This window comes from Sphaerodactylus townsendi, linkage group LG08 (assembly GCF_021028975.2).
Source record: "Sphaerodactylus townsendi isolate TG3544 linkage group LG08, MPM_Stown_v2.3, whole genome shotgun sequence".
Classification (NCBI taxonomy): Eukaryota; Metazoa; Chordata; class Lepidosauria; order Squamata; family Sphaerodactylidae; genus Sphaerodactylus; species Sphaerodactylus townsendi.
Window position 1 is genome coordinate 24093431 of NC_059432.1, and position 25909 is coordinate 24119339.

A 25909-nucleotide genomic window follows, 5' to 3' on the forward strand; every position below is an offset into this window, starting at 1 on the left:
TGAGCAGGATAGCAGCAGCAGACTTGCAGCAGCAAGCAATTTGAAATTGGTGGATTGCGCCTGGTGGATCACAGTGCAACCTCGGGCGGCACGCAAGGGAGGACAACAAGGGGCCTGATGCAGTAGGCCCAGTGGTAACAGGGATTCCCCTTTTTTCCTTTTTGGAGCTTGGGCAGGAGGTGCCAGGGAAAAGAGCAAAAAAGCCCCAGTGGGGGAGGAGGAGCACCAATAGCAGGATGGAACAGCATGGGTGGCAGGGGCAACCCAGACAAGTGCCCCTCCAGGCTACAGGCGGCACCAGGAACCTTAAGAGCAGAGGCAAACAGCAGCACCAAGTGCAGCAGGAGCGCAACTGACACAGCAAGGGCTGTGCTGCACACAGTCTTGGGGGGGGCCTCTACCATCTAGTGGGGATGGGGGAGCCCATCCAGCTCAAAGCAGGACTATGCCCACTGCATCCGAGAGGCATTTTGCACAGGCTCCCACAGTGCGAGCCCCCAGTGAGAAGGCCTCCCCAGGTCAGGGGGAGGGGCACCAGCCAAAGTTTTCGGGGCCTCTGGCCCCCAGCAGTGCCTCTGTGAGTGGCCACCAGTCAGAGACCTTGGGGGATGGGATCAGTTGGCAATCAGCAGCCAGCTCCAAGATGCTTGGACCCCAGGCACCTGATGTCCAGTTACAGGGGCAGCCCTCAGCAACCAAGCTAATAGTTGGGAGCCTTTCCAGCAGCCTCTGGGGGAATGGGAGCAACAGGCCCCACCCCAAGCACCCATTGGGGGTGGGCTTTGGGCCCCCTGGCAACAGGACAAGCAGCAGGGCAGATGGACAGGTCAGAATGCCTGGGCCAGCCCCTACCCGACATGCCACGGCTCGTGCCTACAGGAAGGGGGCAAGCAGCCAAAGAGGGTTCCAACCCTCATTCCCCTCCTGGCAGGGGGCTCTCAGCCAGAGCCACCTCTGCACCCCATGGGGCAAGTTGACCTGTCTCCTCATGCCCCTCCACCATCAACATGGCAGTAACAGATTCCTCCATAGGCAACACTAACAATGTCTCTTCCAGGGCATTATCAGGACTTGACCCCAGAGAAAGTAGGCCTGGCCAGACACAAAACCAATAAGACAGTGACATGCCTTGTACAATCTCGGGGGGGGGGGCTTTTCGTTTCACTTTCTGGTGCTGTATCGGAATGATGGCATCCATCTGTCGGAATGGGGTATGGATCTTTGGCTACACAGCGTCAGATCTGCATTGTGTGATTAGTTGTTGGCTTAGGAAGCTTGGAACACAGATATTTTGGCTGCTGTTGCTGCCTGGGAGCAGGCAGGGAGAGGAGCATAATCAGCACCGATATCAAGCCCAGCAGGCGGGGCCATTCTGTTGCTGGCACAAGAAATGCCATAGGAAGGGAAAATGGCGCCCGGGCCAAAATGGTGCCCCCCACCGCCCCCCAACACGCCTCACCTTTTACAGTTAAAAGAGCAGCCTGCTCTGGGCCATGGGGGCTGTCCTGGGCTGCGGAGACGGTCTGTGGGGAGATTCTCCACCCCCACACCTGCACCTGGGGCATTTATCCTCCCTGCCCCATGGTAGCTCTACCTATGGGCGCGAGCATGTGATGTAGGTGGAGGGGGAAGGGCAGCAGCCTTATAAGGGCAGGGCAGGCCTTCCCATGCCTCTCTTCCACTCAAGCTACAATGGTTTCTCCAACACTAATTTTTTGGATCTTGTAGTGTTGCCCCATTGTTTGTTATACTTTGTTGTTATTTACATTCATCCATCACAGCCTGGCAGGTTGCGCATGAGGACTGATCTGTTCAGAGGAAGAAGATCCTGTGTGCCGGGCCTCCCCTTTGGTGGAGGGCCTCCATACAAGGCCTGGGGGGTGGTAATGAGCATGTGTACCAATCCATTCTGTTTCTAGACTGCCTATGCCATACCTAACATCAAAATTATCTAGATAAAGTTATCCGCTAAATAATTTGTCATTGGTTTAATCATTTGCCTTTGACCAATTAAACTGGAATAAATATGTGTTATCAGCATAGCAGTACACCCCTGAGCAGAATTACACCTATTACACCATCAAAGGCAGTGGGTTCAGAAAGGTGAACATTTGCTTAGGATGGTGCTGTAGGTGGCTTTTTGGATTTTTGAAGGAAATTTTAGTTTATAATTTACAACTTAATTCACAACATCTGTTGCTCATTGTTAGGGCTGTCCACTGTGGGTTGGAAAATTTTTTGAGATTTGGGATATAGCTTGAAAAAGGCAGAGTTGGGGGAGGGAGGGCATCATCAGGGTATAATGTCATGGACTCCACTCATTTTCTCCTGTAGTCTGGAAATCAGTTGTAATTCTGGGAGACTTCTAGGCCTCATCTGGAGGTTTGCAACCCTACCATTCTTAGAAAGTTTCCTTTTCATTCCTATTACACTAACAAACTAGAACTACTTTCAAACAGTAAACAGTAACTTTCTTGTAATCCTCAGCCTAAACAACTTAAAGCAAAATTCACTAGACAAACTTGTTTATATTAGTTAAATCTAGTACAATACTTAATGCTAAACCGTACGCTACGCAAAATATAAGGCTTGGAAATAGAATTTAGATATGTTTGAAAATACTGTCACCTACTGGCAAGTTTTTAAAAACTAAGTTACAAGGAGCACCACACACACTACATTAGTTCACATAGCTTCCAAAACAATGCAATTGTGAGCACCTGTTATTCTATTCAAAACAGAGAATGGGTGATCCAATTATTCTAGTTGATGAAATAGCAACAGGTGGCAAACTTGTGAATGGGCATTGGAAATTCACAGTGCTAAATCATAAGGAGAACTTTAGGACCAAACTAACTGAATTGGTAGATCCATTAATTTAAATCTGGGTCTGTCCCAGCAATGCATAAAACAAGAAGTTCTGATTTCTCGAGTAAAGAAAGTGCTAAATGAGGGGAATTGAATGCTCCCAGTATTCACAACTCTCCTTCCTTTTCTCACAAATAACTTGGCTGTTATCACTCTTGTATGACCATTAAGCAATACTCCATAAGCACAGATCCATGTTATTCTCATTTGTCTGTCAAAGGAATAGCCTTTATACTGACTCATACCAACAATCCTTCAAGCTGCCGACCAAACATTCTGACTTGGGAGTAGTCTCTGCCCCAGTTTTTTCAAAGAGTCACTTTGCAAATTTCATCATTCTCACATTATTTGTAAAACCACTCTGAGCCACAAAACAAGTCTGGATATAAATATTATAATTAATGCACAAATAAACTGAAGATCCACGCTGAGTATTTGGATAAAACATTTTTAAGCACATGCATGTCGTTCCAATGCAACTAAATTCAGCACAATTCCCCAAAAGCTCATTTTTAGGCACTAAGAATAGCTATTTCTACAAGGAGATGTTTCCTGGCTGCGGAGGTGGGGGGGTGGCCGTTATGACCACTGGGATTTTTCATGGTGGGCCAATGCCCCTGCCCTAAGAAGTAGTGAGAACTGCAGCACCTAGCTCCCACTATCTTGCTGCTCCAGGTGTTGGCTTTTCCCCCCTGCATCGGGCTGGGGGAAATTTACAATCATTTGTATTAATGTTTTTTCCTCTTTCACCTGGTTTTCTGATGTAGTTAATTTAGGGATGCCCAATCCTTGCAACCCAGCACCTTTGGAATTCTGACATAGGGTGGGGGCAACTACAAAACGGCTGCCACAAGAGGCAACGTTAAATCTCAGGGAAGGAAGTCATGCATAATTGAAGCAGTAACTGTTCAGCACTTCAACCAGGGGCTCTGTTTAATAATATGCCTTTTCAAATCAACTTATTGTTTAAAAAATATGCCAAGTTTACCTTCAGAAGATTCTTTTGCTACGGAGGCAGCTGCTGCCGAAGCACGTTTTTTAAAAAAACTGCACAGCCTAGCATATCTCCAGAGGCCAATCAGAAGCCCCAACTGGCCACGCTTACTTTCTAAACATTTAGGGGCACCAGTGAAGAGCATCAGCAGGTATCACACGGAAACCCACAGAGCTAATTCACAGAGGGGTAGTAAATCAGCAGTAAATTTCCAATCAGAAGAATAAAACAGATCTTGCAATAGAAGAATTTTCCTCCTGACCATTCTTTCTTCCTAGAGCATTTCCAGCACTAATCAACAGCTTAAGGAGACCTTCCTTCATTCTATATAAGCAGCTTTTCATCCTACCAGCATCTCTTCTTCAGAGCTAGTTCTGGTTTCTTTGAGACTGAATGTTTTCAAGTTCTTCGTGATGCTGTGCAAATTACATTTTAACCATTTTTTTCCATCAGCATCAAGGCATTCCTCTAGTGCCAAAGTCTATCTATGGATGAAATAACTTTTTGCATGACTGTAATGGCCATTGTATCAGATGAGCACTTGAGAGAACAATATAGTAGGATCTAAGGAAAAGTTGCTGTGTGACTGATCCACAAAGGAAGTGTGGTTGATTTGCTGTTGCTATTGTTGATAGAATGTAAGAGTGCTGCTCCATTTACCTATACCATAATCAGAAAAAGGGGTTGGTACAAAACTGCATGGCCAACAAAAGCCAAATGTGTACCAAATCGGCTACAAATGAAACTTGGAAAAAAAGCCACTGAGTACAAATTTTACTATTTTATGCTATTTTATTACTATGCTATTTTATAAGTAAAATTTGCACTCCAGTTGGAGGCTTTTTTCCAAGTTTCACCTGTAGCCGATTTGGTACAAATTTGTCTTTGGTTGCCTATTTACCTATACTGCATGGGAACCTGGGACACACTCTGTCAAGCCACAGCTGAGCCAAATAGCCCATTTGCAAAGTTAGGGGAGCCTGTCTGGAGGGGTGGTAGAGTTTGAGAAAGGAGAGCCCATTTGCAAAGTCAGGTAAGTAAGCTTTTTTTAATTGAATAATTAGGCTAGGTTTTCATTATCTATGGTAAATTTCAGGACTGAGCAGGAAGGAGAGGCAGGAGGGCTGGCCCCCTAGGTGGGCGCCATTAACTCACCAACAGTTTTCTAGAGCCCATTGAATTTATTCATACAATGGGCTTTACTGCTAGTAGCCCTATAGTCTACAAATGGAGTTGCAGGAAGCATCCATTCTACCTACTGGGCAACTCCTTTCTTTGGGTTCCCAATGCCTCCCTACACCCACTCTGCAACACTACTTGCCTTCTGGCTGTGACAAACATATGCTTCTACAAGCAAGAATTTTAACTACCTATAAAACTGGGACCCTTTCTCCTACATTTATTGGGTGAGTAAAGTCCCCAAACATGTTACACAGACGGGACCATCAATTTACACTTCTGTTTCCCTGCCAAAACTCAAACTACTGCTTTTTTTTTATTCAAACAGATCTGCTACCCCTATTAATCAGAAGAGGTGGCCCCTTCTCCAAGTTCTGGCAGTCCTTGAACAATGCAGGAAATGGTTCTCAGAAGATCACCTCTTTACAATCAGTCCCCATTTAATATCTATGAGACCGTCTCCAAATGGTGACCCCCCTATAGAAGTTAACCCCTAACAGTCCTCCAGATAAACTGCAAGAGGCCTGGATAAAATACCCAGATTGATATTAAACTGAAACTGACAGGAATTCTAATGAAAAATCCAAATAGGCATTCCCCACTTAAAAGTTACTGTAGGAGCCATTGAGCCATTATACTTTGTCAAACAAAGTATACATACCTTGAGCCATTATACTTTGTCAAACAAACTGACCTCACATAGTTGTTGTGGGGATAAAATGGAGAAGAAAAAAATGTAAGCTGCCTGGGGTCCCCACTGAGGAGAAAGGTGGTATATAAATGAAACAAACAAGTCCTCAGATGAAGTGCTTGCACAATGATATTTCCAGTTACTTTCCTTTGCTCTTTCTTAGGTGGCTGTCTTAGGCAGTTTTGCTTAGGATTGACCTTAACTGAACTCAGTGAGCTTGACTTTTGACTAGACATGCGTAGGACTGCATTGTTACAGTTTCTTTCAATATTCTTACCTGCTGCCGTTTATATGCCAAACGGTCAAGCTGTTCCAGTTCTTTCCGAAGATTTTTATATGTTCTCTGCAGTTCAGATTTACTGGATACATTTTGAAGAGAAAGAAATGTTCTTTGTACCTGTGTCCATGTAGAAAAAAAATTAATCATATATTTTGATTTTTTAGGATCCACAAATATGGCCTTTTTTACTTACAGTGCAATCCTAAACCAAGTTAACAACCTCCTAAATTCACTGAAGTCTGTGGGCTTAGAGGGGGTTGAAATTGCTTAGAAGCATGCTGTCTCAGAATTAATATTTGTAATTCAGATATCAAGTCCAATTACACAAGAATGCTTTGTTGACACCATGGTAAATTCTGGCATGCAGCTTTGGGAGTACTCAGTAGATAATCCCATGAATCCTTCCTTGTTTCACAGAGCAACCAATAAAGATTATTTCACAGAGGACCAATTTTATTCAGTGTTTTCACCAGTGCGTCTCCACTTGAATCACCCTATGATCCATTCAGCTAATATGAAACATTCTACCAGAACTGCCTTTCAGAAAGGGATGAAGGATGGTTTTGAGGTTAATCATTTCTTTACTAAAGCTTTCCTTTCATTTTCAGCAACATCTGTTGGACCTGCCATGTTCAATCAAGTTATTCCAGAGAATCTCCATGTGTTGTAGTTATCTGCTGGCAAAACATGAGGCTTTACCTCTCAGATGCTTTAAATGCATCAAACAATTAAAGGCTGTGGAGGACACAGTTACTATGGTAACAAACACAACCTGGGGAGGAGTTAGAGCATTTATACTAATAGGTAAACAGATACAGATCCTGGGAAGAGAAAATGTGAGTTTGTGTAAACTGATTTATCTTTTTGTGTGAGATCTGTGGGAGACTGATGAAGGGAAAGAAGAGAGACAGGTCAAATAGATGAATTTTTTCATCCTTTTTCTCCCTCTGCCCCAGTGCCTCTTTACTGACATCCAAGTAAGAAGATTCATGTATAAAGAAAGCTTCTGTGTATATAACACTTACTGGATCAGGAACTAAGAGCATAAACAAGTACAGAGTCAGGGCAGTATAGTATTATAATGTTGGACTAGGATCTGGAAAATCCATGTACAAACACTCACTCTGCCATGGATGCTTGCTGGGTGGCATTGGTTCAGTAATTCTTTTTCAACCTAACCAACTTCACAAGGTTGTACCCCTGTTTCCCCAAATATAAGACATCCCTTGAAAATAAGACATAGTAGAGGTTTTGCTGAAGTGTGAAATATAAGGCATCCCCCGAAAGTAAGACGTAGCAAAGTTTTTGTTTGGAAGCATGCCTGATGAACAGAACACAGAAAAATAAGATATCCCCTGAAAATAAGACATAGTGCATTTTTGGGAGCAAAAATTAATATAAGACACTCTCTTATTTTCGGGAAAACACGGTAGTTTTAAGGATAAAATGGAAGAGGGGAAAATGGTCTTGTAAGTTCCTTTGGGTCCCCATTAGGAAGAGAAGCAGGGCAAAATTATCAATAAAGAAGGGTGAGCACCCAAGTCAAGATGCTATTCAGCTGCACTGCATTAGTTTCAATGGGCTACTCATGGAGATGCATAATTTGAATGCAAATTCCACTGAAAGCAATGCTCTAGGAATGCATCACATTCAAACTCAAAATAGGCATTTGGATGCCCATTGAACTTATGTCCAGTTCCTGATCTAGCAACTGATACATGTGTCAGGAAGCCTGCTTTGCATGGGGCTCTCCTTCTTTGGATAGGGATGCCTGGGTGCTTGGAAGAAAGGTGTGATACAAATTCAGCATATATAAAACATGCGCCTAAACTACAAATGTAGCTTGTAGCTTGGCCAGCACTGCTTGTGCCAAGATATTTCCCATATTTCTACTATACAGTAGTCAATCTGTATTCACAAAAGCTCAGACTCATGAGCTGATTTTACATTGGGCATGCTCCAATGATTTCTACTTAGCACAAGGACAGGATTTTCAAGCCACAGGACCTGCACATTGCCTGTATCAGGAGCAACATTGGTGTGCTATTTAAGAGGACATCAGGACTCTTGGGAGATGAAGTTCCAACACAGAATCTAGTCAGCATACCCCTCCTTCTTTTAAGGTCCAAACTTTATGCAGCAAGGCAGCCTGATCTTCCTCTCCCTGTTGATCTTGATGATCACGCAGACCTCTCACACACTGGTTTATAACAAAGTTTGCATGGCTTGGTTCAAATGATACATCAATATTTTGGGGGTCTACAGTCAGACTAACAGAATGGGGAATGGATAAACAACTGTAATATGAAGAGTAATTACATCATGAAGTAGTTAATCTCATGTGACCTATTTTGAGTTTTCAAACTACAGTTTCCCAACACAGTTAAATACTAGAAAACCAGTGTGGTTTAATGGTTAGGGCATTAGGGTAGGATTTGGAAGAAGCCAGTTCAAATACCCATTCTGTCATGGGCTCCTTCCGCACACTCAAAATAATGCGTTTTCAAACCAACATCTGTTTGCAAGTGGATTTTGCTATTCCGCACAGTTTCAAAGAGCACTGAAAGCAGTTTGAAAGTGTATTATTCTGCATGTGCAGAATGACCCCATGGAAGCTTGCTGGGTGACCTTGAGCCAATCACACACTCTCAGCCTAACTAACATGACAGGGTTGTTGATAACATGGCGAAGAGGAGACAAATGTAAGCTGCATTGGGTTCCATTGGGAAGAATGGTGGGGTGCAAATTAAGAAAAATAAACGAACAAAGGAAATGTCACTTTCTTGTCAATTTTATCATTATATACATGTATCTAATAAACACATTGTGAAGCTCAAAGTGAGACACATTTTGTGATACATGTTTACCGCCATGCAATGCTTGTTCCAATGCTTGTTCATAATTATGTGAGAAGACTCCTGGCTATTATTTAGAGTGTCTTTGAACATGTCTACATTATCTCATGTAAAGTACAGTTATAACTTTACCACCCTTTCTAGTAATTGTAAGCCTAAAACAGACACTGGCAGTTAGAGGGATGCCATCTTAACAGGGACAGATAGTCATGACAGTTTTTTATCAACTTAGCTTTGAACCTCTTTAGCAGCTACAGAGTGCACGCATCTTAATCTTCTATATGTATAGGTAATCCTACATAGTTGGGCGCCCCTTGCTGGTGGCAGTGTTTTCTTCCCGGCTTGGGAGGTTTCCTGGTATTCCAGCTCCGGCTGGAAGGGGCTGGCCTCAGAATGGGTAAGTGAGGAGGCAAAAGCCCAACTTTTGTTCCCCCTGGCAAGGAGATTCCCCAAGGTGCGTGGGATTCTCCGGTGCCTGATTCCTCTCCGGCTTTGCCCCTCCCTATCACCTTTAAGGGGGTTGCACAACCCCGTAGCGGAGGCCATGCCAATCAGGGTCTCGGCCTCACCCACTGCTCTCCTACCGACCTGGTGGTTGTTAATGGCAGTAGACTCCGCCTTAGCCTGGTAAGTTCTGGTGCTGGGGCATCAAAGTATCTGGTGGCAGCCCAGGGAGGTCTGCAGGGCCAGCAATCCCATGCCACATCACTGGACAATAGTAAAATGTCATGCACTGCACATTCTAGTCCTGATGAAATACCTCTAACATTAAAGAAATAAAATACTGTGCCAAGACCCATTTATGGGTTTGCCCCCTTCCTTCCCCCCATTTTTACATATATACCAAATCTCTTCTTTGGTCAGCAGTTTCATTTTTGTAGTAAATGACATAACCTTTAAAATTAATTTGGTTCAGTGATCAAACTCCTAAATTTTATTCTATGAAAATTACAAAACCTCGGAGGCATGGAACTGAGAAGCAAAGAGCCTCCTCATCTGCTCTCAATGATGTCAATGGTTAAAGTCTTTGCTAGGCCCAAGATCCTCGCATTGTAGAGAGGGAGTAATACGATCACGTTAGCGCACACCACTGCCAGAAGAACAGGAAAACCTGCAAGGCTCAAGGGGGAAACTTTACAGGCATATATAAAAAGTACTGCCTTTCCAATTGAAATGTGCCAGCAAACAATTCCGAACGATGATGCTGCGCAAGGTTTCTGTTCTAGGCAAGGCTCCTAGAACCTTCTTGGGAGAAAAAAAAATCTGACACCTTGTACTGGATCATGGCCACAGTTAAGAGTATTTCAGTTCCCTTAAGGCATATTAAAACATAATCACAAAAGTTAAAGATTTGTGGGGAAGGGGAATCAAAGTCAGAGCTAGTAAAAGATTTCAGTAGTATTAGAATTGGCCCTGGATGGAAGTCACCAAAATGCTATTAGTAATTGATGGCTATTAGTATGCTAACAATTACTAACATATGCTATTAGTAATTGATGGCATACGTTGAAGTTTATTTTCGCAGTTTATTTTCTAATTAATGGGACTTCATAAAAAAGAAATATTTTCAGGAGACACAATAAGAATTACCAAAGACTGTGCAGCCAAGAAAAGTACATTTATTCCCTTACAAAGAGTTCAGCAATATATGCACAGCAGATTATATAGCTCTAACGTGCCCCGTAAGGGAGAGAAATATATTCTTTAGTGGTATTTTGTTTTCCATAAATACTACTTTTTTAAAAAATGGGGGGAAAGATCATTTTATTCTTTGGTTGTTTTTAATACATTATTACTTTTACTTACATTTTTTAAGGGCGTCCTTACCGATTCACAAAAATCCAAACGCACAAATAATTTAAGGGATTATCTAAACAGTTATACTCAGAAGCAAGCCTTACTCCCAGAAAAGTGTCTTTAGGATTACAGCTGTGATATATTTTTTCCACTCTCCAAAATATCACAAAACAGCATGTTTTGAGAATTTTTGAGTTTTGTATACCATTTGGAGCTTCTATTTGGCTGGAAATCCATCTATAATTTTTATCAATTAGTAAAATAGAGTTGGAATAGAGTTCTAAATATTTGCAGAACTCCTTGCATTCATTCTGATTAGTAGCAGCCCATTCATGGAAGACATTTGTATTCCACCTCCTATAGGCATCACAAACCAATATTTGTGGTAATGATATCACAAACAATACCAATTTACTTGGTACAAAATCTGCTTGAATGGTCTATGAAGGAAAATGTACATGAGAGCCAGAGATTAAGGTGCTGCCACTTCTCAAATCTGAGCAATGTAAACCACATTGATTTCAATGGGACTTAAGCATGATTCACTGCGGTTGAACTGGGACCATTGTTTTCCAGTCCCCTTCCCCAAGATTTATTCATTTACTTCTAGGAATTCTATACTGTCTTCCAAATGCAAATTTTGTTGGAGTGAGAGCGATTCAGTATGCCTAGACTTTGGGGGGCAGGGTCAAACTCTCTCAGTGTATAAGTGTTCTCTCTTGGTGGGATGCTCCTCCCTTTGTTTGTATCTGGGTCGGGAGCTGCCCTCTGACCTTCCTCCTCCTTCCTCAGTAGCCATTGTTCTCTGTCTCACTTTCCACATGAACCTGCATGGAGGCAGATGCTTCAACAGGTCTTTCCAGTAGAAGCAAATATTCCCTGCTTGCACTCACATGACACCAGAACAGCGGACCACTGGTATAGGGAAATGTATTCTTTAGATTAGGATTTCTATCTTTCTTCCAACTGCAACAAGAATGTGAACAGAATCTACTTGAGTAAATGCAAGTTGACCTTTTTATTGCAATTTACTTCTTGGGAGGACCGATTTTATTGCACTCAATATCAGGCTTCCGTGACTGGGCAAACTCTGCTATTTTAACCAATATATCCAACAAATCTCACAAGGCAGTTTACAAGAATACAAACAACAGAAGTCAATATAATATAATAACCACAAATTATAACAAAAAACAACTGTACAGATTCATTTTATAGTGGAAGCAGCTAAAATCCTCTACAACCAAAGTTTCAAAAGCTGGAGCAAAGGGCAGGGAAAACAGGAGTGTTAAACTAAAAACATCACAGGCTGAAAGATAAGAATACAGAATGCCTAGCAAATTTTTCAAAGTACTTATGCTTTCACCAAGTACCAATTCATTTCAGTATGTCTTGCCCAGAAGAACTTCCCAGTGAATTTTGCCCTAAGTTAATTAAAATAAAAATTCACATTCACATTGCATTGCATTGTACAGGTTAGATGACTTTTTCATTGTGAGTTATGAATGACTCCTACCACCTAACAGTTAACCTATGTTGGTACCACATCCATCTCTCTTCTCATCAGTAGCTGCACGGAATATTAGCATGAATATTTTAACAATAGGATCTCTCAAATGCAGCTCAAAAACATGCAAGCAAGAAGTTTTGATAACAGCGAATATGAAATATACAGCACATGAAGCTACTTACGGTGCTTAGATGATGCAACAGGTAGGACACATCAATCATGTCAGCCAGAATAAGAAGTCTTGTAACAGCAGCAAGAAGAGCCCGTGCTGCTTGAACAACTGCCTCCCTTTTGGGCAAATAACAAGGATCATCTGTGAATTTTTTTGCTGTTACTTTTAAGGATTCACCTACAAAAGAAAGATAAACGAAGTTCTCAAATGCATTTCAGAACTAAATTCAGAAGGCAAGATTGTGTGCACTGAAATTCACCATTTTATTTGCAACTTATTGTCAATTAAGTTGTTGATGCAGATAAGGAGATTCACAGCTCTTGTTCATTCACACGTGTGCATGTCCCTTGGTGACTGACACGTTCCATGGGTGAACAAACTCCAAATGTAATCCCATGAACATTCCACAATTACGATTTGATTCCTAATAACATTATCATGATTCAGCAAGTGCCTTGTGATAAACATGGAAAAGATTCCTGTCAGAACATTTGTGTGTGAGAACCCAACAAGGAGTAGGACATTGTGGGTTTTCCAGGTTGTGTGGTTGTTCCAGTAGTATTTTCTCCTGACATTTTGCCTGCATCTGTGGCTGGCATCTTCAGAAGATCCTCTAAAGATGCCACCCACAAATGCAGAGGATGCTCTGAAGATGCCAACTACAGATGCAGGTGAGACATCAGGAGAAAATACTACTGGAACATGACCATACAACCCGGAAACCCACAACATCCTAGTGATTCTAGCCATGGAAGCCTTTGACAATACAAAAAGGAGTAATTCACTTTGCCACATGAAATTGGTTTAATGATGCAAGATTTCTTTTCCTGTTTACTGCAACAGACTAGCATGGCCATTGATGTGGAATTTTTCAAGTATGGCATCATTTCCCTACAATCACATCATGCCCACAAGATCTATGAAGCCTCTCCAAAATGGAGCAGGAGAGGGAAGGAGGAGGCCACAAAGTCCTCTTCTGCAAGCAGAACTCCATGGAAATTATATGAAGGCTCCCAGCTGATGTTCTGAAGAGTTGCTATCAGCAAAACCCAAACAGAAAGGGGAAGAAAGCACTTCAACCATGGGTTTAATGGAAAATTTTATGATTTACAATGCATTGAAGCTTTGTTGATTTTTTTAAATGTAACCCATTGTTATTGTGTTTATTATTAGGTTTTTAATCAACCTTCTTGGTTACCTACCTGAATTTGCTATCACAGACCAACAGGAGGTTCAAAAAAAAGTTTTGCAGTAATAGTACCAGCCCAGGATAACAAAGTATGATGAGTTCTTCTCTCACATAAAATCCATCCACTCCACTTTAAAAAAATTTTCAGAGAAACATCCTGTAGTTTCTTTTTTATATTTGGAGCGTCTTTATTTCTTTATACTTGTATTGGTTTCTTGAGTTAATTACTCTTTCTAGTTCTTTCTTATTGTCCTTCCAGACTAAGCAACAACACCCTTGTTTATTGATCTCTAAGCATCTCATTGTGTAGATTGTGACAACCAACATTCTAGTGCCTAGATTTCTGAATTGCTAGTTTTAAAAGCTAACAAAAGAATGACATACAAGAACTGAAGTGCCTTGGAAGAGGTTTCTGCTTCCTGACAAGCAGTTTGATTGCTTTGCTTGATAACAACCTTCTCCTCCTCCCACAATTATTCACCAACTCCTCCATTTATCCTTTCAGTCCCTTTGGATGTGTGGATCATATTCCTTTTGAATCTGTGCATGTTCTTCCTGTGTATTGTTTCTGTAGGTGTAAATGAAATAGACAGTTTTCCAGGCTATCATTGTCCAAAAAGGAATAATGAAACTGATTTTAATTTTTATATTATAGAATCTAGTATGCATTCTGGCAATTCTCTATTCAGATGCATGTCTGGTTCATGGCTAAATTTAATGTCATTCTGTAAGTGCTATCCTAAGCAGACTTACATCCTTCTAAATCTGTTGAAGACAATGGGCTTAGAAAAGGGTACACTCTACTTAGAATGGAGGTGTTAAAAATACTACCCTTCAGAAAACACTCTCCAATCTATTTATATCTGCAGAGATTAATCCTCCAGGTTTAGAGTGCAACTCTAAATCTTCCAGTGTACATAGATAGGAAGTTCGCCATTATAGTAAGTAAGATTTATTTACGGTCTTTGACCAAAGCGTTTACAATACAATTTAAATGTTCGCCATTATGAAATCCTTACTATACAAAGAAAGAGTTAGATGCAGTTTTGTTATCAACTTTGAGATAAACCACCCCCCTAGATCTAAAATCATAACATTAATAGCTTTGTCTCGCTTTTATCAGGTGATACTGTTAAAGATAAGTAAAGCTATTAAGAAACTACAAACACTTGGAGGAAGAATTGATATATCAATAGATGACTGCTTTGAAAGTGCCTTCAAAAATATTGTCATACTCTTGCAGATGCTAAAAGGATGTGGCAATTGAAATATTTATATCAGTCTATAATACAAAAAAGCACATTCAAACTTTAACAGCCAGAAAGCACCCTATCAGGTTGTGCACTGTGTCTTTAGGCATTCTGTATTAATGCAAAACATACTGGGGAATATTTAATCTTCAGTGCTATGTGCTATTTTCAACCTCAAACACTAATGGCACATTGCCTTAACCTCAATATGAACCCAATATTAGTACTTCCAAGTGTATATCCTACGCTGCCAGCGTCAGACAAATACTCCTCACAGACGTTTTCCGGACAGATATGGCCTTTCCCCACTTACCGTAAGCCGATCAGCTTCGCGAGGAGAAACCGTACAGCGGGGTTCCTCCACGGCAGGGGCTGCCTGGCGCAGCCACCCGGCCGCTGCAGCATGTCGCGCCCCCTTAGCTGGCATGGCATCCCAGGTATCTCTTCCAAAGCGGTGCCTTTTGGCGATAGCCAACAGAATTGACGGGGCATTAGGGAATGCCTTAACAGTGCGCCGCCTGGTCTATGCCGCGTGAGAGCAGCCAGCGGCGGTAGGGGATGGAATGGGAGTCAGGGGAAAGACTATAATATCCTGGAGAAAAACCAGGATCATACATATTGGGTTGTTTCTATCTCAGTTTCTCCCTTTGCACGGCCGCCCAATATTGTGTTAAGACCGGGAGGAAAAACTCCAGGTAATTATGCACGATTGAGTTACCTTTCACATTTTCCATGGCACGGGCATTTCGAGATTGCAATTGCCGCGAACATTCCCATTTTTCCACCGTTCTGATTGGCTGTAGGCGGTGCGGCAGGAAAAATAAACTGGTCCGTCTCCCACAGTGTTTGCAAGGGAGCAGAAGTGGCGTGAGGTTTTTCAAAAGAACTGCCAATTTAGTGGTTTTTTTAAACCCTGGGATAAGGGAAATGTCACAGGGTGGGCCAGATTTAGGGCTGGAAGCCATGCGAAAGTCATGCCCAAACTGAGATTTTTCACTTCCCCATCCCAGGATATATGGTTCGTATGTAAAATGCCACAGTAAACATATACACACTTGTTTACTGCAATACTGTAAAAATGGTTGTAGTATAGCAGTGTTTCCCAACCTTTTCGAGGTCAGGGTACCCTTGACCTCACTCTTCATATCTTACGGTACCCCTGCCGCCACCCTTTACCTTCCCCTCCCATTGCCCCTGCTTGCCACACCACCCACCTCCCCCTCCCAGGGTGAAGGGTAGCACTGGGGGGGTGGCTGCTGACCTTGTGGCAGGCCCTGCCCCATGGGCCAGCTCCATGTCCTTGCTGGCGCCGGTGGGAGACACCACAAAAATGAGGGGGGGGCAGTAGTGTTGCCGCGGTACCCTTGGGACATGCTCACGGCAGTTGAGAATGGCTGTAGTATAGAATAGTCAAAAGTAAATGACACTAGGGGGCAAGTTCAGGTCTTGTGTAGACTTCCCTGTGGATATACATGGTCATCAAGCAACAAGCATCTTAAGCAGGGCTGGATCTGGGGGTTTAGAGGGGCATTAACAATCTAGCTCAGGTATTTGCCTACTGTCTTCAACATTACATTGGTATTATTGTCTTTTCCAGTGATTAAAGTACAGTACTTCAGTGTAATCATTTTAGCTTCTAGCAACATAATTACCAGATAAAGCTTTTCTTGAGCTGTACTTTATCAGGCTGCAAAGGAGCATTTTTTTTCTTGATCTTGTATGTATAAGGGAATAATATTAAAATGGAAGTTATTGTTCTCGTTCCTTTATTACAAATGTGAGAATTGGGATACTGAAACTTAAAACGAAAGTAGTCCACAAACTTAGTGGGATGCCAAATAATTTTAAGAGTGACATCCTAAAAATGGATGTCAATATCAAAATAATAAAAGCTGTATAATAAGTGCAACCCCTACGTTCAGCATGGGATGACCCAGATAGGGGTGGAGACTGAAAGAAGCAGAAGGCTGCAAAGCTCAGGAAGCTTGGAGGAAGCAAGGCTACCAGGCTGGGACCTTGATTGATTTTTATAAGTCCATAACACCTTGCTTAAGGGTTTTTGGGTATGTAATGAGTGAGAGTCCTTTTGGAAACCTTCATTATCTTGAATCCAGTTCACCAAGCCTCTGGAGTCTTCATGAGCCAGCTACCAGCAGGAAGAATGGACTTGGCATTATCAGACTGTAATTTGAAGGAATGAAACCTGAACAGGACCTTGGAGTGCTAAGTTAAATGTTAATGTTTGATAATTGTCATATGTTAAGAAAAGTAAACCAATTTGTTTAAAATGTTAGTTGTTGCAAACTCCTTCCATGTTCTGCCCCACAGAACCCACAAGCTGAGGTTACACAAGCTCTAAATAAGAATGATTAAAAATAAATAGAAATACCGGTAAGATAGATATGTTTTAATTTTATGTATTTTTCATCTACCTATTGTGCTTTTCCTTTTTTGTTGTATGGAATGAAATATTCAAATTTACATGAACTATGTTAACATTAAATAAAGCTTTTCTTTAATGAAAAAAAATGTAGATCTGGCCCTGGTCTTATTTTTTTATTTATTTTATTTATTTATGGGATTTTTATACCGCCCAACCCCCGAAGGGCTCTGGGCGGTGCACAACACAAACTTCATATAACATATACAAGCAAACCCCATTAATTAATTAATGTAAATATAAATTTGAAATTTGAAATTTAAAACATTTAAAACACAGCGGTAATTCAATAAAATAAAAGTTCCTAATTCCTGTTAAAAAAAAGTTCCTAATTTGTTTAAACAAAAAAAAATTCCGTATGCAGTGCAGGTAAGTTTTGTGATGGGGCCCATGAGTTTATGCTGCTGCAGATAAGTCAATCACCATTCCTGGAGAAGCCTGTTGAACAGTGCACAGAAATAAACATATCCAGTTCTGTCCAAGTTCTTTCTATTCTCAACCATTTTGTACTACTGTACTGAAATTAGAGAGAATGGCTGTCACCAGAACAGCAGAAGCAGCAGCAGCAGCGTGACAACATGGGTCTGCTTTTCATTGCATCTGGAAACCACAGCAACCGATGGTTACCTTCTGTTTCACTGACATGCTTCATGATCTTTAAAAAGAAATTTATTCTCTACAAAAAGTGTCTCCATTTATAGCAGTTTGTGTGGTAGTTGCTCACAGCTGCTCAAATCATGAAAAACTCAAACTAGAAATAAAAGTGGGCGGTGCCTATGCACAGCTGATTTCCTCCTGCGCACCTTAGGCCTGGCATGGAAAATAAATAGCTCGTTGGTTTTGTATGAACTCTTCCAGTGCCGCCTATTTTGTCAAGCATGATCTGGCTCATGATTGTAGAAGCAAAATTACTGTTACTGCTTTTAACGTGAACTAAGGTTCTAGGGGAGGCCTTTATATTTGTGGTGTGGTTTTTGCTTCCTTGGGATTTGGTCCAAAGCTCCACTAGGAATGACCCACTGGTTCAGAAAGGTTGTGGATCCCTAGTCTATTCTGATTGACAGTGGGCATTTTCCCACTTACCAGTAGCTGCGCGCTACTGTAGCCAAGTAGCGTGGGGTCCCCCGGCACTCCCCACTACAGGGGCAGTGACAATGCAGCCGCCCCAACACTGCCGCTGTCGTGCCCCCTCAGCGCGCGTCATTCCTGGTGCTCTTAAAAAACGGGCATAGCACTTTTGATGACCCGGTATGAGCGAGATGGAGTGATTAAATGGTACACCAGAAATGATGCACGCTGAGAGCAGCGCGCGGCATAGGGGGATCGTGGCAAGTGGGGAAACACCCAGTGATTCCCTAGACTTTCAGGTAGTTGTCTTTCCCATCACTTAGTATCTGATCAGTTTAATTAGTGGTGCTGGGGAATGAACTTGGGACTTTCTCTACACACTTTCTCTACACCAAACAGATGTTCTCCCAGTGAGCTATTACTCTTCCTTAAGATGTAGCAAAAAGCACAGAAGTACACATCTGAAAAAAAGGAATCCATAGGAGAGAAACTTGCCCAGAGCAAAATGCAAGAAAGTGCAGCATCTGCAGAAATAAGAAATAACTGTGCTTTTTCATTAATATACAACACCACAAAATTTCAAAATAACCTGACGATATGCCTTTATTTCATTCTATATATATATACATATGATATAATGTGCTGTTATCACCTAAGGGCCACTGTCATTTGCTTAATGCCCTTCAAACAGTTGTGCTTTTAAACATGCTTGGGCAAAATTTCAAAGTAATAAAGTACCAAAATACAGTGCAGATTTATGGTACAGATCAGGTGCACACAATGCACATGCAAACGGATGAACTGAGACTTCTGATTAGAACATTATCAAATAAAGCGACAAAAATGTGAAGGGCAGCCATAGAAACTTTTTGAAGTATTTGTAATCAAATGCTCTTAAATATTTTTGGAATATTAGTCAGATTCAAGTGAAAATAGTTTACTTTGTGGACTGACTTTGGCAATGCAAAAGAATCATGATTTCTAGCGGGTGCAAGGCCTCTCCCATGCAGCAGGAATTTTCTATCCCACTCCCCTTTATGATGCCTCCCCCTCTTCTAAGAAGCTTTAAGAGCCTATACAACTACAGGCAAGATAACCAATGGGATGGAATTGAACCATGGTATAGCTTACTATGAGGAATCTTACAATGAATGAGTTTATGTTAAGACTTTCCAGCTTGTAGACTTGAAATCAGATGGGCAATTCTAAGAAAAGGAAGACCACTCCCAAGTAAAGATGATGCCGGCATCCTTGGAAGAAACCCAGAACATCCCATTTGTTTGCTACAAAGCATTTTTACTAGTCCAATTATTATATCTTAGACATCATTGATTTTCAATTCTCAAGTTGTCTCGTTTTTACATAATCAATTCAGATTCATATAAAACATAAAGACTCCATTACTCATCGAATTTGTGTTTTGAGCATCGATTTTCAAGATTAGTTAGTTAGGCCATAGTAGCATATTCTCTGATTTTGTCTTCCCAACATTCTACTGCGAGACCTTTATAGGATTTACAACTTGTTGCAATTGTTAGTCTTGTGATGATTATTAAATACCAGCACAGTCAATTCAATTTCTTGGGAAGCTTTCCTGGTAATCTACCCAACAGCATTGTTTTTGCAGTGGGAGGAAATTTAAATTTAATTATCTGCTGTATCGTGTATCTCTATCCAAAACTTCTTGATTTTTTTACAAGTCCACCACATGTGAAAAAAAGGTTCCAACCTCTTTATTGCATCTCCAGCTGATACCATTATGTTGTTTATGTAATATACCATCTAAAAAACATTTTATACCAATTCTCCTTCAGCATCTGACTTGCAGTGAGTTTAATATTTTTGGTCCATAATGATTCCCACTGTTAAAAAGTTATCTCTTCCTTGAAGTTTTGCATCCATTTTATCATGCATGTTTTTATTTGTTCCATTTCTGTTTCTATTTTCAGGAGAAAATTCTGCCCATCAAATATTCTGCCCATCAAATATTGCTTCTGTGTTATAATCTCTTTTTCAAAGTCTGTTAAGTCCCATAGTATTTCTCTCTGTGAACTTAATTCTCTTTTGAGTCTAGATGAGATCTAAAAATATGCCAGCCACTGTATTTTTCTTCCCTCTGTCGTTATTGTTTGCCATGATTTAATTTCCCCTTGTTTGTTAATCATTTCTTCGTATATTATATTGTCATTCTTCTTAAAAGTTTCAGCATCATAGTGCACTTCTATCGGAGACTTTACAGGTGAAGTCACGGGGCTGAATCTTGAATGTGTTTTTTCCCAGATTTCAAATAGTCCTTTTCTTATTACATGCAAATATTTTTTTATCAGCTCTTTCTTTGGGTCTGTTTTTTCTTGCCATAAGTAGCTATGTATTCCTGATGTAAGACCTGCAGTTTCTAATTTCACAGATTATGAACTGGTTTTAGTATCCAATCAGTGATCCAAGTGAGTCCAGCTGCATAGTAATATTTGGCATCGCTAATCCTCCTCTTTTTTAATCTTGTAATACTTTAAATCTTACTCTTGGTCTTTTGTAGGCCCAGATAAATTTGTTAATGTGTGATTGCCATGTATTAAGAGTCTACTCATTGATGTATTTATGCAGCATTTGAAATAGGAAATTCATCTTAGGCAAGATGTTCATTTTGCTATTCTTCCTAAGGAGGACAGTTTGAGTCCTTTAAGTCTGTTGCTGGGTTGATTTTAGAGTACTGGGAGAGAACCAAGGCCCCATCTGAGATCTGACAGCAGCTGCAAGGCACTGGGCTGCCTCTTCGCATGTAAAAAGAGAAATGTGAGGAGTGCCCACTACTAGCCCACTGCAGACAGAACAGACTTGAGCTAAGTGTTCCATGCATAATGGGCTTTAGTTGCTGACTAGAAGTCACTGGTATAGGACTTGTTTTTGGCACCATCTCTTTACATTCTGTCTCAAGGACTAGTTTATCTAGTTCAACAGCTCCTCCACCATTGCAGCGATCTTGGCTTCAGCCCCCTTGCCCCACTGAATTACTTCCCTTCCTCAAGGTTAAGTGAGGAACTTCAGCTTCATATCTCCAATACTGGTGAGAACAGGATGCTTTTGCTTCACATTTGGAACAGAAATGATGGTCCTACCTGAGCTGAAGAGTTAATCCCTCTCTTTCACCCAACAAATCTCAGACTACCTTGCCATGATTGAAGTGAATGTCTGCCTCTGGAAACTACCAGCAGATTCGCTTTCTAAAAGAGCCATCCAGAACTGTATCCTTTAAGGGGAATGCTTGGTCTGATGGCACTTGTTCCCTTCTAGCAAGCTGTGGTTTATGCATTTTGCGGCAGATTTACGACATCCCAAAAACAGCCACAAATCTTCTAATATGGGAATACACCTCAGGGAGCAATTGCTAATCAAGAGTTCGCTGTGCTGATGTGCCCGATTCAGATACATGCTTTAAATGCTTCCTGCTACCTTTTAAGCAGAGTAACATATAAAAGCAGCCGTTAATCTGGGAAAGGAAGGCTGACAGATGCCAGCTCTGGCCTTACTGGCAGGGTAAAACTTTATGACCCTCTGGTTCTTTTCAGCATTACAATTCCAAGGATGTTAATTTGTTTTATAACTGCTTTGTATCACGAGAGCCAAGAGCAAAAATGAAACTGTTCCCATTTTCTGCAGCACAGTATTTCTTTTCTCTCTCTCTCTTCTGCTGAAGTGTATCATGGAAATGAAAAGAAAGAAGAGTCAATACATTAGCTTCTTTTCTAGTTGTACCTCCCCAGCCAAGAAAGCAGTACTGAAACTTGTTGGCTGCAGATTTGAAGAATTGCTGCAGGAGAGCTAATAGATTTGTTGGACACAGAAAAAACATCACTGAATTCAGGGAAGAGGAAAAATGGGACATGGGAGAACTGATTAACTTGGCAAAGAGAATTTATTACTACAGGGTAGACAGAGAAAGGGAACAGGGAAAAAATGTGACGGAAAGCAGGGAAAGAATTGATTGATTAATTCTGCATGTAAAATAGCACTGTTGTGATGATCCATGACTGAATGATAAGAAGCAGGCTGACAGAAGTTTAAGATTAAAGTGGCTTGTGTGCATCGACATTTGCCAGACAATGAAGGGATGTGCAGTAACTGTCATGACTATGCGGGAGAGGGGACACACATTCTTCAGCAAAGCGAGTCTCAAACCAGGTTGGGAGGAGATACCACTAGATGCCTCTGTTGAAGTTGCACTACCATTAAGATTGCATCATAAGTAGTGAGAGGGAAAGATTTGTGACCTTTCTGCACAAATCTCCTAGAATGTTTATAAACATTAGTAAAATGTATGTAAAATGTTTGTAATTCCCCCCCCCCTTTTTTTTTTTTTGTTCACACTCATCCTCTTGAAATGTTTCTGGCTTCTGTTTTGTGATTTTTCCCTCTACTCACTCTACAGATTTATTCCAAACTCCAATCCAAAGGGGAACACCATAAAGGAGTTGATGTGTCACTTGCATTGAAGAATTTTAAAGCTGCAGGTATGAATTCATGTCCTTTAGAGAAAAAGAACCACACAACCGCATCAACAGAATTCTGACATCCCCTGATAGCTGCCTCTCTATGGTTTGTCCAATTGCTCTAAAATGGAAGTGAATCCCTAGGTATTTGAATATCTTAACTTGTTCCAGGCCAATGCCGTTAAGAAGCCAAGTGCTGGGATTAAACCTATTTGAAATAACCATTACTTTTGATTTGGCTGTATTTACTTCAAGCAGGTTGTTGGAGCAGTATTCGTTAAACTTAGTTAAAAGACGTTTTAAACCAACCTCAGATCTTGACAACAGAACCAAGTCATCTGCATAAAGCAGAATTGGTAGCGGGGTGTTCCCCAAACTGGGCAGTGCAAGTGTACTTCCTGGAGAGTGGGTGCTAAATAATTTAAAAACAGATTGAATAGAACAGGGGCCCAAACACATCCCTGTTTAACACCTTTTGCTACCGGTATTTTAGGAATCAGCAAGCCGGTGGGCATACACTTGATCTGGCAGGTGGTGTTACTGTAAAGGGACTTAATAAGGAAGAGAAGTCTAGTGTCTATACCCGTGATAGAGAACCTATGGCACGGGTGCCCAAGGCGGCACTCAGAGCCATCTCTGTGGGCACGCATGCCGTCATCTCCCCCTTCCCCTTCCCCCCTCACCCAGCCAGAGGTGGCTGCCAGCAAATGCATTGGGACTTTGCTAAAGTTTGCCTGGGATGGCCAAATGCTGTGGGCATCAGGTTCACCTTCAACTCAGTGCCCACAGCGTTTTCCTCTTCCACACACATTTTAGCATATTTGGCTGGTTCCTTTCAGGAGACTCACACCAGCAGCCCTGCAGGAAATGCCCCCACCCAGAGCAAGACCCCTACCACAGTGCCTCCCATTGAAACCTCTGCCACAGAGCCAGCTGGGCATAACAGAATGCTCCATTGACGTCTATGGTGGGGAAAGTAATTTTTCCCACAACAGAACTTGCTGAAGAGCTTGGCAGATTCTGGGGAATGTCTGGCCCCTTCCACACACGCAGAATAATTCGTTTTCAAACCACTTTCACAACTGTTTGCAAGTGGATTTTGCTATTCCGCACAGCTTCAAAGAGCACTGAAAGCAGTTTGAAAGTGCATTATTCTGCATGTGCGGAAGGAGCCTCTGAGTGTGTAAGCTCTGGCTGCACATTTTTGAAGATAGAGGCAACAGACTTTCAAGGTGGCTCCAAGAGGCCTCCTGGTAATAGCATCCAAGCTTGGTGAGCTTTGCTTCTGGAGGTGGGGGGGGGGGAGTTGAGAGAACTCCGCCTGCAGGCTTTCATGTGCAGGAGCGTGAAAACAAAATAATCCTTTTGGGGGCCCATAAAATTGAACCCCCAGAAGCAAATGTCTCCAAACCAGGAGGCCCTCCTGGAGCCACCCTGAAAGTCTGGTGCCTCTATCTTCAAAAATGTGCAGCCTGCCTACACACTCAGAATTTCCCCCAGTGGCTACAAAGAATCTTGGGCAAATTTCTTGGGGTTCTGTCAGGGGTGTATTTTTAAAGATAGTGACACCAAAATTTCAGGGTATATCTGGTAACTATTCTTATGATGCCACCCAGGTTTGGTGAAGTTAGGTTCAGGAGGACCAAAGTTATGGTCCCTCAAATGGGTAGCCCCCATCTCCTGTTAGCTCCCATTGAAAACAATGGGGATGGGGGCACCCATTTGAGGGACCATAACTTTGCTTCCCCTGAACCAAACATCACCAAACTTGGGTGTTATCATCAGGACAGTCTCTGGATGGCATCCTAAAATTTTGGTGCTGCTAACTTTAAAAATGCGCCCCCTGCAGACCAAAACATGAAAAAACACTAAAAAATTCAAAAAACCCACAACTGACCCTGAAATGTTGGCGCCCCCACGTGACCAAATGGGGGCGCCCCGGGACATAGGGTATCCCCTGTCCCTAGGCAGGTACACCACTGCTCCTCTGTAATCTTCTGCCTGAAGCACCGGTTTCAACTTGGTACACTGTGAGGCCAACTGTGCCCAGTATCACCACAGACAGACACCCCCTTCCCAAGATGTTTCCTCTAACCCATATTTCTTTGCAATGAGTAAGGACACATGGGATGCAGTGAGTAGCTATTTATTATTATCACTATTAATACAATGCCCATCCCTGCACATGACAAATTAAATAACACCCTCTATGGAGTCACTTCTCATGGAATCAAAGTTGCTGCACAGTATAATCGAAGAACACACAGAGTTTGCTTTCTGTGGGGAAGGATGTGATTACCTAGGATCCTACAGTCCATGACCATTAACAGGAGGAGAATTTCTCTCACCCAATGAGGGAAGTGCAATTTTCATAAAATCTTTCCCACCTCAGTTCCCCAGTATGCCCCTGTGTCATTCACAAAGGTCTCTTGACTCCCAGGAATAGAACTTTGGAGGGGGGCTCAGTGGGTGCAGAAGCAAGAGGAGGAGGAGAGGGAAAATCCCATTCTGTGACACACACCACCTCTGCTCATGGCTCTCATAGGATCTGAGCCACTGGGGTGGATCCTACCCCTATTTCTACCATCTTTCCTTTTGGCTCATGTTTGAAGTCTTTCTCCAGTGTAAGCAGTGGTTCCACTTCAGTTGCAAGAAGGCTCCTTGGACTGGAGGAAGGCTTTTTGGATGATGATTGGGTCCATCACACTATGGTTAGTTCAGCTCCCAAACTTTCTGAAAGGTTCTACAAACAGAATGATTACCACAATCCAAACAATTACCCCCTCAATTATGTCTCCAAGATTTTCATGACAAAAACATTTTTCTAAATGGCGAGTTTCAAATGCAATTTGGAACACAGCACAGAGTGGGCAGGTGCAGTCTTTGAATTGAACCTGTCAAAAGTCTTGTTGCATACAAATAGCCAATGCCCCTTCTGACCCCACCTACTTTTTCTATTCCTGATCTACCACATACTCTACTTTTAACCTTTTCAACTTCTCATGATCTTACTGGCCACCCAAAAGACTTCAGACGTGATTCTATATTTCCACCCAGACCCTGCCCTAGGCTGTAGTACAGCAAGAAGGAACCTCTTAAGAAATAGCACATCACATAAAGCAATATGTA

At 41.8% G+C, this 25909-nt stretch overlaps 1 protein-coding gene across 1 annotated transcript in view; it reads right to left on the reverse strand.

Annotated features, from left to right (window-relative positions):
- CTNNA3 (catenin alpha 3) overlaps positions 1 to 25909 on the reverse strand; it is an 892356-nt gene that overhangs the window by 862338 nt on the left and 4109 nt on the right. Inside the window, exons 3-4 of the mRNA XM_048506869.1 lie at positions 12357 to 12523; positions 6010 to 6129 (exon numbers count right to left, since the gene is read on the reverse strand). Of these exons, the coding sequence (XP_048362826.1) occupies positions 6010 to 6129; positions 12357 to 12523 (287 nt within the window). The remainder of the gene's footprint in view (positions 1 to 6009; positions 6130 to 12356; positions 12524 to 25909) is intronic.